General features: G+C 33.9%; 1 protein-coding gene across 1 annotated transcript in view; it reads left to right on the top strand.

Moving 5' to 3' along the window:
- LOC136346738 (uncharacterized) overlaps nucleotides 1–11108 on the top strand; it is a 32019-nt gene extending 20911 nt beyond the window's left edge. Inside the window, exon 6 of the mRNA XM_066296119.1 lies at nucleotides 10138–11108. Coding sequence (XP_066152216.1) covers nucleotides 10138–10406 — 269 coding nt within the window. The 3' untranslated portion in view covers nucleotides 10407–11108. The remainder of the gene's footprint in view (nucleotides 1–10137) is intronic.
- Nucleotides 11109–15408: the final 4300 nt, after the last annotated feature.

Here is a 15408-nt window from a genome sequence, read left to right as displayed (position 1 = left end):
CTGTTTTTGACTACAAGAGCAGCCAAATAATTAAACCAATTGAAAGAATGAATCCAACTGAGCAAAACTCATTTAACAAAAATATGACGTACTCAGCAGTTACCAAATCAACGCCAAGGCAAACCTATCCCAGGAAAGAACAAGCAACAGTATTGCATGCGAAACCAATCTTCTAACTGTTTGATTATGTAAACGCTATAGAGAATGTTGTTGAGCCTAAAAATATTATATTTGCTTCAAGACTATCTATCAATAGAATTTGCATATATCCAAAAAGTGAGGAAACCGTACAGTGATAATTGAGGGAATCCAACATAGCATTAGAAGACTAGTTTCTCCAACAAAAAGAATTATAGTTTCTAACGTCAATCCATTCATCCCACATGATGCCATAGAAAATATAATCAAAAACCTAGGACTTCAAATGTCATCGCCCATATCGTTTCTAAAAGCTGGTATTCCTGGGGATGAATACAGCCATATCCTATGTTTTCGCCAACAAGTGTATATTCAACCACCCACTGAGGATTTTCAACTACAGACATATGAGTTATTGCACTTTGAGGGAGTAGATTATAGAATATTTTTATCTACTGATAAAATGGAGTGCTTTTTATGTAAAAAAGCAGGTCATATTGCGAGCAAGTGCCCAAATCCTCCAACCACAGTTGATAGCAATGAGAACACTAACTTAAAGGAGGTGAGGCGCTTAGAAGGGAATACAAGAGACAGCAACCATAGCACAGCAAAAGAGGCAACATTCTAGCACCTTATCAATCCTTGATTCGGAAGAAAATGACATTGGGGAACGGAATTTAATGCCACCACTTACAACTAAAAAACAGCTAAAAAAGAAAAGAAAAATCCTCTCAGCGGTTACCTGTTCGCCCCTTTCGGATAATAGCAAAGGTGTAATAAAGGAATGTTATGAATCAGCTGTCAATGATTTCATCCTACCTTTTGACACTTTTATAGCTTTCTTGGAAGACACGTTTAACAATGAGGATCCATATAGCGAAGCCTGTAAATTCACAACCAATGTAAAACAATTACTAGACAATATATATTCCATTTATCCATTTCTCCAGGAGAGGTCTATTAAAAACAGGTTTACACGACTGCATAAAAAACTGAAAGCAGGCATAAACATTGAGGACACATCGATTGAGAGGATTGCATCCACTTCAGACGAGGACACTATGTCAGACAGTTCCCAACGGTCGAATATCTCAGCACAATAACAACCATAACCAACATCTTCAAGATTATACAGTGGAACTGCGATGGATTCTATCCACGCCTTGCCAATCTACAACAACTGATTGCGGAACATCTGCCAACTATTGTCTGTCTGCAGGAAACAAATTTTAATGAAACTCAAACATTATCAGGGATATCACTATTTGAGAACAGATTGTGCTCGAGACAGTGGAGGAGCTTCAATGTTCATTTTGAATGAAAATTTTTCAGAATATTTCCCAATAAACTCCGAACTGGAATTGATAGCAGTAAATGTATGGTGTCCTAATAAGATTACAATGTGTAATGTCTATATCCCCCCAAATTATCCACTCATGAAGGCTGAAATAAGTGGAATCATCAGCCAATTGCCAAAACCGTTTATTCTTCTCGGAGATTTTAATGCGCACAGCCCATTATGGGGATCGGTCCACACATCAGAAAGAGGGAAAATTATTGAGAACATTATAAGTGTCCTTAACAATACACCTCTCAAATTCAGGGCAATCCACACACCTTAACATGTCCTCGGGAACACTCAGTGCGATAGACTTAAGCTTTACGGATCTAAATACAGCATCTCAACTAAATTGGTAAACTCTGGACAGTCTATATGACAGTGATCACTTTCCTATTCTGATTTCTAATAATACGACCTCCGAGCCATATATAGTTAAGAGGTGGAACCTATCAAAAGCAAAATGGGATAAATATTCGGCTAAAACAAGAATACAAAGTACACAAATCCAGGTCTCGGAAGACGTTTGAACTGCAACAAATCAACTAACAAATACAATACTTTCCGCGGCAAATAAACACATTGGCAAAAGGAGGGTGGACCGCTCTGGCAGGAGTGTTCTATGGTGGAATGACCTCTGCAGTACATCTACTAAGGATTGCAAAAAAGCGTTAAACAGATACCGGCGTACAAGAACCTTGGAAGACCTCATTAATTTCAAGAGGCTAATAGCCCAAGCTAGGCATATAATAAGAGAAAGCAAAAAATGATCTTGCGAGGACTATGTTAACTCCCTAGTGCCTGATATGCCGCCAGCAGAAGTGTGGACGAAGATCAAACGCATTCGAGGTCAAGCTATTAACCACAAAATAAATTCTATTAAGCACAACAATCAAACCATCACAGATGACCAATCCATTGCGGACATATTAGAGTGCTATTTTCAACGGAAATCAACCAACTAATCTCCAGCACAAGACCTATTCATATCACAACCTAATCATCTCCAATCTTCAGACAACTTGGATCTACCGTATTCAATGGAAGAACTCACCTCTGCCCTAAACAGTTGTAAAAACACAGCAGCAGGCCCCGATAATGTTCCATTCATACTGCTGAAAAAGTTTCGTTGGAGTACCTTGGGAAATTGTTGATGCTTTATAATAAAATCTGGACATGTCAACTATTTCCCGCCTCGTGGAGACAATCCATCATTCTGCCATTCAAGAAAAATAATATCTCTCCTCCAAATGAAAAAGACTTTCGGCCAATATCGTTAACCTGTAGAATGCGCAAGTTAATGGAGAAGATGATCAACAAGAGACTAGCATGGTATCTTGAATGTAACAAAGTCATTAATCAGAATCAAGCTGGTTTTCGCCCTCATCGCAGTACAGTAGATAATCTAGTTGTTTTGCAGTCAGAAATAGCTAACTCCATGATGGTTAATAGAGAAGTTATTGCTGCTTTTCTGGATATAGAAGCAGCTTTTGACACTGTCTTTAAACCATTGATCTACAATAAACTTGAAAGATGTTATATAATCAGAAATATGCTGTCTTATATTAAGCATTTTTTAAGTGAAAGAACTGTCAGAGTTTTGGTTAATGGAAATATGTCAGACGAGGACTTTTTAAGAGATGGTGTCCCGCAAGGAGCGGTTCTCAGTCCCACATTATTTAACTTAGCCATAACGGACATTTGCAAGTGTATACCACCACCAATTAAACACTCACTTTGCAGATGATCTAGTGGTGTACTGTTCGGGTACCAATACTGAGTCGACAAGCAAGCTAGTCCAGAATGTAATGAATAACCTGGAAGTTTGGTCAACCAAAACTGGTTTTAAATTTTCCACGGCAAAATCACAGGTCAAGCTTTTCAGCCGCAGAAAGATGCAATATATACTGAAAATTATTTTAAATTCAGGCGTTCTGCAGGTGGTTCCAGATCATCTGTTCCTTGGGCTGATTTTTGATGCTAAGATAAACTGGAAAAAACACATCCTTTATACCAAGACTAATTGCATGCAGCGGATGAGTATACTAAAAGCTTTAGCACATCAACATTGGGGCTCTAATGAGCTAATGCTCCTGAGAACGCTTATAAGAAGCAGACTGAATTATGGTTCTTTTGTATACTCAATGGCATGTGAGACATACTTGAAATTGCTGAACCCAATACAAAACACAACACTTAGAATTTTTTTGGGAGCATGTCGATCCAGTCCACTGGACTCGCTTGCCTATGAAGCGCCTAAACTACCATTAAATCTGAGAAGGGAAAAACTGCTCGTGAATTACTTTGTGCGCACTATGTCCTATCCAGAAAATCCTGTAGCAGCAATATTTAAAAATCAGCTCAGACCGGAGGAAACATGGAAACGGCCCTACTCCGTGCCTCCAATATTGCACAAGCTGTTAAAGAATACTAATTATCTAAATATCCAAGGAATAAATATGGTTGAAATACCCCCATGGATGGAGGAACAGCCGGTAACGCAGGAGACACGGAGGTTCGATGGGGGAGTAGAGACAATAGAAATCAGAACTCATTTTGCTAGAATCTTGGATGAGAGGTGGCAGAATATATGGACCCTTTTAAATACCAAACTGTCACGCATAAAGCCACTGATATGTACAGCAAAAGCCCTAGGGCTATCCAGGAGAAGTAATATAGTGATACGAAGATTGCGTATTGGGCACACAAGAATAACTCATGATGACTTAATGAATAGAAAAGCGTCACCGCAATGTGTCCACTGTAACAGCCGCATCATTGTACAGCATCTTTTAGTGGATTGCCCTCAGTATTCGAATAATAGAGTAATACGTGGGATAGACGGTGATATCCAGGATATCCTCAGGATAGACTCCATAGCACAACAGGAAAAACTCCTACAGTATATAACAGCAATTGGACTATATAATGATATATAACAAATAGGTGTTTGATATTTAATTTAATGCTGTGATCCTTAGTGCCAATGGCCAGTTGTAGTCGAGACACTTAAATAATTAAAAATTAAAAAAATGTTGATAGATAATCAAAAACTCAAAAACCAAGCCAATAAAACTAAAAATTAGTTTCTTTTGCAAATATGCTGTTCTAAACCAATATGTAATTAACTTACATACTTTTCGCATCCTTTTAAGCTGAAATTATACAGGGTGTTGTATCGCCAGATCGACCAGAGGAACATGTAAATTTAAATACAATCTAATATTATCTTCCCTTTTCGTTTAAGGGCATAATTATAGACTTTTTTGATAATTCTTTTGAGCGACTCGCGTGTAAAATATAAAAATGTTCATCACATCATTTGCCAGATATTTTTAAAAAACATTTCTAAAATCTACAATCTTATAATGCTGCCCTGACATTTCCTTTAATTAAACCAGCAGCAACACAATAATGTATTTATTAGTATTATCAAACGATAAATAAACATTCCTAATCCTGTTTCTAAGTTAATAAATGTTCAAATAATCCAACTGTTTTCAATGTAGAGCCCTTTAATCATGTTTATTTTCTCTGCTATTGTGTAAGACATTTTTTAAGAAACTTTAGTTTTAACTCACAGTAGATAATAGGGTGGCTGTAGCTAGAGGTTTTATTGAGGAAAATATAAGAAAAACGTTATAAGCTTGCAGATTTAAAAAAAGTTTTCTCAAAATATCTGGAGAATGGTTCGAGGAACATTTTTCATATTTTACATTCACGTTCTTCATAAAAACACCTTTAAAAAAGTTTAACACAATTTTGCCCTTAAATGACTAAGAAAGGTAATATAAGATGGTATTGAAATTTACATGGGTTTGGCAATGAAACGCCCTGTACTCCCTGATTATTACATCTCCGTTCGAAAATATAAAAATGAAATTTCAACACTCTCTAGTTCTTAAACGGAGACGTTCAGAAGCTGCGTTTATAAGAACTTTTTGTGATACAATCAGTTAAAAATTCAGGCCTTAAGATAAGTACATGAATTTAATTAAGACCCTGTAGAAATGATCGAATAATACACTTATTCGCTAAATAAAAAAAAGACTAATTGAATTCAGTCCTGATTACGTATTCACGAAGTATTCCAAGTGATGCCAAAAATTATTAAATTAAAAATTAGAAACACCAAGACCCCCATAAACAATGAAATACATCTAATACGTAAAATTTGTAAGGTATAGGGTGCAATACATCGACGAAAAATCCTAAGACGTTGCTTCGAAAATAAAAAAAACTATAATTATTCTGCTTTTTTTATCATCGTTATCTAAAGACTCCATCAAACAGTTGACCTGAATAATCAAGTGAATGCGGCAGTATAAATTTCTATACCAAGTTTTTGTAATTTCGATAGGTAGAGAATAATAATAAATTCGAAGATTGCCAATTTACTAGGAACCATTACCGACATCTGACACTGAGCAGTACGAAATGACCATTATTAAATTGACCCGCGAAAGCCCACCATTAAAAACTTCACCATGCATGCATAATTTCCTTAAGAAAAATGACCATTTACCTAGTACGATAATTGTGAAAAATACAGTAATGGCTGTTCATTACTGATTGTAATATGTACTAAGTAACTAGAAATGATGGGCAGTTATTATCATATAGATTCGAAATCGGTTATGAATTATGGTAATGGACGAATGCACAAAACTGGACAATTTCTAAATTAAAATGATGTGCGAGTGGGTTTAAACGTCCGGAATTTCGCTGCTAACTTGGTAATTTCAATAATGCGCACTTATCAACCTTAATTAATCAATGGAAATTGTAATAGAACGTTATGGGTTGGCGGCAATACAAACAGATCCGAAATTAAAGATTCGTTTAGTGATAAGCACGAACAGGTGTCAAAAAAGTCGTGACAAAGATTTCTTGCTTGATTTATTGGTAATAGAAAGAGAGAGTGAAAAAAATAGTTGTGCCTAAATGACTCAAATAAAGCAATATTTTTCGTTAAATTTAAAAGCTCGTGTGTCTAAAAAAAATTAATAAACTCTACGAACTAAAAAGATTCTGAAAGGTAATTACTTCAAGTTTGACCTAAACTAAATAACTGATTTTGGTATGTACAACAAAATACTTAAAATTATAAATGAAGATATGCATGTAAGATCCGAACATGCCAGGCTAGCCCAATCAAGCCTATACCGGATTCGAGCCAAAATCTGATTTGAGGTGCGAGCCTCGATTCGTACCGGCCTTCGATAATCAGGCCCTTCCAAATTATTTCGCCAAAAAAGTGAATAATGAACATTTTCGATGAAAGTGAGGATGCAGGTGAAAACTTAATGGAAACAAACATGGTGAACGTTGATTTTGTCCCTCATATTACATAACTGATCAATAATAATGAATACTTCCACAATTTTTGAGATCGCTTGAGATCGCCCGTAAATATTCGTAATTTTATCAATATTAAAAAAAAGTTCATGATGATATTGAGCAACTGAAACGTTGTATTTTGTAAAATGTTATATCTCTTTTAGCCTGGAAATTACTTTAAAAAAATATCAATCGCAGATTGCAATTCCTGAAGAAACGAACGTTTTGCTCTTTTCAAAATCATTTTAGTCATCTAAAGTTGTGTAAAGTACTTAAGATTGCAATAAGAAACTTTTCTTTATTTATATCTATTCCGTGAGCAGTTTATATCAATAGCCGATTGCATCAGTGAGAACCTCGGCTCATCCACGTCAATTTATTCATTATTAATGGCGGAAAGATAAATATCGTGTGTAAGAGACGCGTGCTGTCCCGGAAGTGTCCTGCAATCGGATTTACCCCCAACCCTTAGAGCGTCAGCCGCTTAATAGGACTTCCGTTCGCGTGCATTCTCATTACCTGATTATTACATTATTACTGGGTAACGTCGATGTTCACATTACACTTCTTGCAGCCGGCGAAGCAGATAACGAGAGGTATCACTTTTCCTTATTACACGGAATTTTGCCATAAAATTTGTCGTTATTGACGAAATCGTGTCACCTATTTTATTACAAACCATCTTTCACGTAATCAACGGAATAAAGCTTCCACTTTACATTCGCATTTAATTGGCCGTTTTTATGCCATTATCAGTGCCAGTCATTAAAAAAAAAGACAAAACATTATAGATAATTAGCTCTAATCCTCTATATACAGTAAAAACGTTTAGCAATTACTTCAAGTTTGTAATAATTACCGCAATGGTTTAATGATAAAAATACAATTAAACCGAATGCACACATAACATAACCGACCTACCTCTTATAAGGTCGCATTCTTATCTTGGAGAATATAAATAATGCTTTACTCCATAAGCGACATTATCATAATGATTGACGTGGAGGTCCCTGTAATTCTGTTGACATACATTTCATAAGCGGGTAAAAAGAAATTATTGAAAAACGAATCGCAACTACACAAAGCTTTTGCAATTTTAATGACAGAACGCGGTTATTACTTTGTCGTCGCTTTGATTTCAAATTCAAAAGCAAATCAAGAATCAACATTACTAAATTGGTTTCATCAAAGACGTTGTTCTGGGTAATAGAAGTTGAAAGGAGGTAATGTACGGGGGGTTAGTAAGCCGATTGTGTACACAAAATACTAATAAAACTTGTCTTAAATTTCGGAAAGTAAAATAAATATATTATATATTGGAGTGGATATTTTTTCAGTGGTAGAAAATCGAGATAGTAAAAGTAACTAGATTTTTTTGGTTAAAAGTATTATACACATGTATCTTGTAGCATTTTCTGGTCCATCCATCTAAACCGGAAAATAATTAAAAATGTGCATTAAAAAATTTATAAAAATATGGGGAAAATAATCTTTGTTTCTTTTATCACTCATTTGATGGGCCGCCTTTTTGAGGGACTTTGAAAATCATAAAAATGAGTATTACCGATTAAAGTTACTTATTTAACCGAATTTGCAATTTCGCCAGGCGTAAACCAAAATTCCCAAATAGATGCAAACGCGTAATTTAAATACAAAGCAGTAAAAATTATATTAATTGCGCTTTTTGCGAATAATTCCACAAACAACATAATAATTGCACATCACAATCGGTTAAATTAATTGGTATTGTCGCCAATTTGAATATCCATTATCCATTTTGTTGACATGGAAATTCCGCTATAAATACAGCAAACTCTAAAAATTGCATTTAAAAAGTTAAGCAAATACACAGTTCTGTAAAGTATTTATTAGTGTTGAAAATGTGAGAAGGTTTTCTATAGACATTTTTGGTTTGCTCCGTATATATTAAAAATTGCACCGCTCAGAATAGAAATCCAAGCTTCCGAAAAATTTACCACGTGAATAATGTTAAATGAACTTAATTAATATAAAATTTTTCACTTAACTAGTGAGTTTGAACAAAGTTCATATTTATAATTATATTTAATTTTATGTGATTTAGTTTCATAAAGTAAATTTTTATTTTACGGACCCAATATCTCACTTAAAGAGGGCTGTTTCTCTTTGGATAACCTCAAGAACAACGCTAGTGACATACACGGTAATTCATATTAAGCTTAAATAAATAACGCCTGAAATTAATGTCGTTGGCCGTTAAAAATAAAAAACGCAAACCTAGTCTCTCCTGAAAGGAAATAAATAAAATCAATTTAATTAGTAATTTTGAAAATTTTATGAAAATAGATCTTAAATGTTGAACGCCACCGAATGTTATCTGAAAACGAGAGAAAAAATTAATTTGCCAAACGATTACTTATTTTCGTCTTATCCAATTCTAAATTTTGGAAACTTACTGAAACTGGTTAAGAACTTCGTTAGCGACTGAACTGTGACAGATAACTAATCGCAAAATCATTTTAACAAACAGGCGCAGAAGGGTTCGGAGAAGCCACTTTAAATTCGAAGAATCTCTGAAGACACCAATCTACGCCAATTAATTTTGGCAAGAGTATAAACACGATTGAACACAACACAAAGTCACACACACACAAGTCCAATTATCGTCTCTACCCAATAAAAAAAAAACAGAGGTGAGGTTTACCAGAGGTTTAAAGAACAAAATAGGTATAAGTCTATAGAAATAAAAGTTATGAAAATTTCAGGGAAAATGTGTGTGTAACTTGATGCATCGATAAATCATGAAAATATATCCGTATCGAGCAAAATGTATCAAATATTTTATAAATGATTATCTACCTATCAAAAAACAAAGACGCAGTTTAAATCACAAAATCCGCATAACTAGAAAACCACATACAAATTGTGACTGCAAAAAAATCTGCAAAGAAACGATAAAAATGGGAAATGTGTAAGAAATAATTTACTACGCCAATGAAATTTTCCAAAAAGTCTGTCATCTTGAGTTAGCCACTTACTCTGATCGCCATAATACCCAAAAAAATGGCCAATCACAAAAAAAATAATGTGGATTGTGTACTAACTGTATAAAAATACGTTCTAACAATGTCCTTTTATGATCTATGTAAAGCTCGTTCATACATAGAGGGTATCAACCATCACACTGATTTAATCCCTATCGACTGCATTTTTATACGGGCACACCCTCCTTATATATCGTGGAGAGGGTGCTGACTTTATCGGTGTTTCTCCCCTGAATTCGCAAATCCCATCCCTCTGTGAAACCTGACCCTCTAATCAAATTTATCCTTTTTTTGCAGGAGAAAAGCCTCATAAGTGCGTGGTGTGTTCGAAGGCGTTCAGCCAATCATCGAACCTGATTACGCACATGCGCAAGCACACGGGATATAAACCCTTTTCCTGCGGATTATGCGAAAAGTCCTTCCAGAGGAAAGTGGACCTAAGGAGACATCGCGAATCTCAACACCCCTCTGTTCCTGAATCAGTAATCAATTCCATCTATAGGGCCAATGACGTGCCTATGACTGAGATTAGTAGTTTAAATGATAACAATAACACTAGTGTGTAATAGACATTTTTTTTGTTGGTTGTTAGACATGGTGAAAATGCGTGTGTGAACGAACAAAACGGTTTGGATTTTGTGAGATTTGCTAATTGGGCACTATTCGTTTATTAATTTTTAATTTGTGCCATACATGTCCAAGTTGCCATTGTCTATCAAGGGGCCATATGAAGTGATTTGTAACAAATTCGTCCAAAATATATTTCCAAAGTCTATAACTATACATAAAATAGTATTAAAGATGTTTGTTATTTTAGCTTTAGGTCTGTTGAAATGTACATAGATGTTTTTGTATCAGGAACAGTATAAATTATGTCTCTCTAGTCTAGAATAGTGTTTGAAAAACCGTGTCTATACTGTTACCAAAATCAACGTTAAAAGTGCAAATAATAACTTACTTTATATGAAATTTGATAATTCTTATGTTTGGTTTCACTCATCGGTGCACGTTTTTATTTATCTTTTCGAATATTTGCACTTAAATAGGTTTTACTAAGAAACGTTTCTTTGTTTTAGTAAAACTTCATGCAGCTGAAAAACCAAAGATTTTGTACAAATATAGGTAATGTGTATATAAATTTGTAAAAACTTTCGAATGAGGGATTCTAGGGAAATTATTTACATCAGTAGCTGAAGATATTTTCAATTTGTACTTTCATGTATTTAATGTATTTTAAATATTAAAAATATTTCGAGGTTAAATTTCAATGATATTTAATTTCTTTAAACCCTTTAAGTTATCTTAATAATTACACCAATGACCGGTTATAAGCGGATTATTTGATATATAATACGTTTTTACAAAATACCGCATATTTCATTCTGTAAATTTTTACACACCACAACACTACATGAATGGTTAATCCTTCAAGTTTGTCTGGTCACCTATATTATATATATATATATATATATATATATAGGTAATCATATTGCGTATATATTAGCAACGTTTATTGCTATTCGCACTAAACTTTTCCGGTTTTTTAAATTATACTCTTTGACGCTCTTAATGCGCATAATTATTTACACAGCGGCAATTAACAAAAACTGAATGAATGAACTGACAACTCTACGAGGAAAGAAATTTTTCAACAAATGACAGAAACGTTTATGTAAATTATGTAGAGAATACAGGGTGTTCCAACAGTGCGAGATTAATTTAATGTGGTTTTTAGCATAAGAGTATAATTCGCAAGATAAAACTAAAACTGAGACACCCTATGAAATAGTTCAAAACAAGAATATAAAATTACATGCCTTTCTCGAATGTTTCAATAAATACAGGGTGTTAGTTAAATTTCTAGCCAAATGCTGTAGTAATTTTTCAGCTCATTCTAAGACAAAATGTTCGGATTCTCATAGCTCCGCAAAAAATATGGGGGATAAAAAAAAGGGGAATATAAGAAGAAATACTAGATGTTTCAATCTTGAACTAAAGATCTCAAAAAATTAATTAAAAGCTATTAAAAAAAAATGAACTTTTTATCTTAAAATGAGCTGAAGAATTTTTATAGAATTTATCTATAGCACTGAATCAACATCCTACCTATACATATATCCATTGTGACATATCCAATATGATTTCATATTCTGACAGAATTATTTGATCCATCTGACCGTCCCATCCAATTCCATCAAAACAAAAACTGGTTGGAGTTCTCGCGGTTTTTCCGCAATTCATTTTGAATAGACAGTCGACTCCTAAGGCCGGTACCATGGAAGTTATCAAAGCCGTACCGGTACCGGATCTCGGTGCCGTACCTAATCAGGAATATATCGTTTAATTGGCACGTGCAGGCTCGCGTCCGCTTCTATATGGAAAACAGCGCCCATTGCGGCAATCTCAGAGTCGACTAATTAGCCCCATTAGCAGCTAAGGACATCATTTCGTAGAAGAGCGAGCGGTCGACCAATCACGGCCCGCCTAGCCTATATTCTCGGCAATTACCACTTCGATTTCTTAAAAATGTAGTTATTACTTCTACGGTGATATACTGCCGATCTCTTTCTATTTAATTGTCAGAACTTGTAAAAGTCATGTTAGTTAACACCGATGCAAGAAATATTCTACTATGGGACAGGTATGATTTGATTGGGGCGATACAGGAGTATACTAAACCGGCTCATGGTATAAATGGATGCCGTATAAATTATACTTAGAAGGAAAATTCGTTCCTAACAACATCGGGGAAAGGCACTAAGTAACTAAACATTGTTCCTACATATTTAATATAAATTCATTTATATCGATGTTATAATATGGGAAAATGCATTTATACACATTCCCTCACCGCAAGTTACAATCACTCAAAAACACTCACCCAAAATGATGTTCTCTCTCACACAAGAACATTCACACCGCGTCACTACATCAACAAAAATTCAAAAATCCCATACAAAATGACAAGAGCAAGATCGAATTTCTTGTTCTAACACCTATGTGAGAAGCAAAGATGGCTATATGATCGAGGAACAGTTGATTTTATATTATACCATGGATCACAGCAACTGGAACACAGTGGTTGTAGCTGTAAATTTAAACCATTAAAATAATTTTTTTTATTCTCATAATTGAAGAGGGGGTGAGTTTTAAAAATTTCTACCTAACTATTTAAGGTTTATAGATTAATGTCATAGTTCTAGTTCTCGTTAATGGGTTTATTTGCAGTTTTGAAATTCAGGTCAGAATTCATCACATCAATTTATCTGTCAGAATCGGCTATTCGAACCCATAAAGTTTATTGATATATTATTTTCCTTTCCTTAGTATAGATCTATTGAAGTATACTTATCCTTTTTCTTTACAACTTTTCATGATTGCGACAGGAATATACTCTTTGTTGTGATTTTTTAGACTAGATATTGACGCCGTTCTACATTTGATTTCCTTTTTTTTTCGCGAATTGCATCGATTAATTTCTGTGTAGATTTGTCTCTTTTTATTTTTTTTCTGCGCCGTATTTCATGAATGCTATGAAGATATCAATCCAGATGCTCAAATTGAATGTTGACACTTGTTTAGGTCAGGTTAAGTTTCAAGTTCAGATTCCATTTAATAGACAGAAAAATCAAATGTTAAAATTAACGTGGTATTTTTTTATTACAAAAATCTGCGAGACAATTCGTCGTGATCAAATTTTTGAGTTTAAATTTATCTCACGCACGTTGAGATTTATTTAAGTTTTTTGTAATTCTTGTTTAATTTTTGGGTCAATAATCACGCTTTGGGCCACCCCTTGCGACTTTTGTAGTTAACCACTACTCTTATACCCTTTTTGGCTTTACGGGCTATAATCATTCCCACTGGTGAACTTACTGTTTGCCGAAGTAGCAGCTCCAATAATATGCCCGGTACATGTCATTGCGGCTCTGACACAACTCATGGCCCTTAACAACATCTGGGCAGCATCACTGTTTTGCTGGGAAGCTATAAGAATTCAATAAAGACGGTTTCAGTAGTTCATTTATTATTGTCACCATTTACTAAACCTCTTATTGACCGTTGTTAACAGATATTTTTACGTTACAATATCAAGCAAGTTCACCTTCCTATATACTACAATATATAAACCTTCCCATCATTTTAGGAGATATTTACAATGCCTAAAAGTTCTTGAAGCCAATTTTTGAGTGCCAAAATGACTGAGGATTATCTGCCGAGTTTTGTTAGGTAAATTCATTGAAGAATTTCGATACAGTTTTTTGAACATTTCAGAGCTATGGATCAGTGGTTTCAGACATGCTAAAAACAATTTGAAATTGTGTACAAAAGATACCGGAATAATAAAGACTATTTGTTTATATGAAAAATGTTAAATGTTTTAAATTTATATTAGAAAGTAACGTAAGGTTTATATATCAAGCTTTAAAAACTTAAAAGATTAATCTCTTAGAGACATCGACAGAGAAGCGTACAAGCAATTTCTAACTACATATATTATTTTTCCACTACTAACTATAAAAGAGACCATTATTGGTTGTGTACAATAACTGTAAAGAACATTTGCTCGCCTTTTCTATTAAACAGTTGAGTAACAGCTTCATAATGGCACGTATATGGCTCATTATTTACCTAACGAGCTAATTGGCCACAATTGTAGTCATCACCTCATCGTAGTTTCAATTATGGTTGCCATGGAAATTGGTGTCAAATGAAACTTCACCATTGGTGGTTATGATTCAAGACACGTGGTCTTTTGATGTTTGCGATATAACTTACTAGTTTTTTTTGAACTTATAAACTCAATTTAAGTAATTTACTTGTAATTTTGTAAAATTTAGCTATAACTAGTAGTAAAAAAAAACAATAATACATTTATTCCAGGGACATCAAATACTTACATTACGGCCTTTACGTCTCAGAAGATTGAAACTTGATGTTCAGGTCATAGAAATATATTTGAAAACCTTAGAGTATAATATGGTATTAATCAATTTTACCATATTAAAACTCAATGATTGAATCTGTAATAATGCTCTAAATAACATTTTATTCATCGGTAATATAAAATAAAATAAATATCTAAAAAGTTGGAAAAAACTTTTTGAATACGTATTTATCCAAAATTATTAAAGATTTCGATATATTGCAATTTTTAAGAATTTGATCTAATTCACCGAAAACTTTTCAAATTATAGAAATCATCAAAATACTTCTGGAAGTCCGGTAGTTTAAAAAAATTGAAACTCAGTGTCAGGTTTCCTAAGAATTTAAAACGAATCTCTCTCAAAATTCAAAATTTTTTTAAACCTCATTGTAAAACTTGAAGTATCAAAATTCAACGGCGAAAAATCCTCTGTAAATCCGAATTTCTAAAAAATCATAATTTACTTTATGCTTTAAATTCTACCGAGCTCATATGAGAACTACGAAAACGAAAAGTTTTAATCATTCAGAAATTCATACGAAATCCTAGTGAAGAAACAAGTGTAGAAAAAGCCAATAAGTCTTCTATTTCTCCGAAATTTAAAAAAATAAAAATTTAAGAAAAAATATCTCCCAAAATGC

Source organism: Euwallacea fornicatus, chromosome 2 (assembly GCF_040115645.1).
Source record: "Euwallacea fornicatus isolate EFF26 chromosome 2, ASM4011564v1, whole genome shotgun sequence".
NCBI classification, from domain to species: Eukaryota; Metazoa; Arthropoda; class Insecta; order Coleoptera; family Curculionidae; genus Euwallacea; species Euwallacea fornicatus.
Note: the sequence above shows the minus strand (reverse complement) of the source record. Positions and strands in the feature narration are given on the sequence as shown.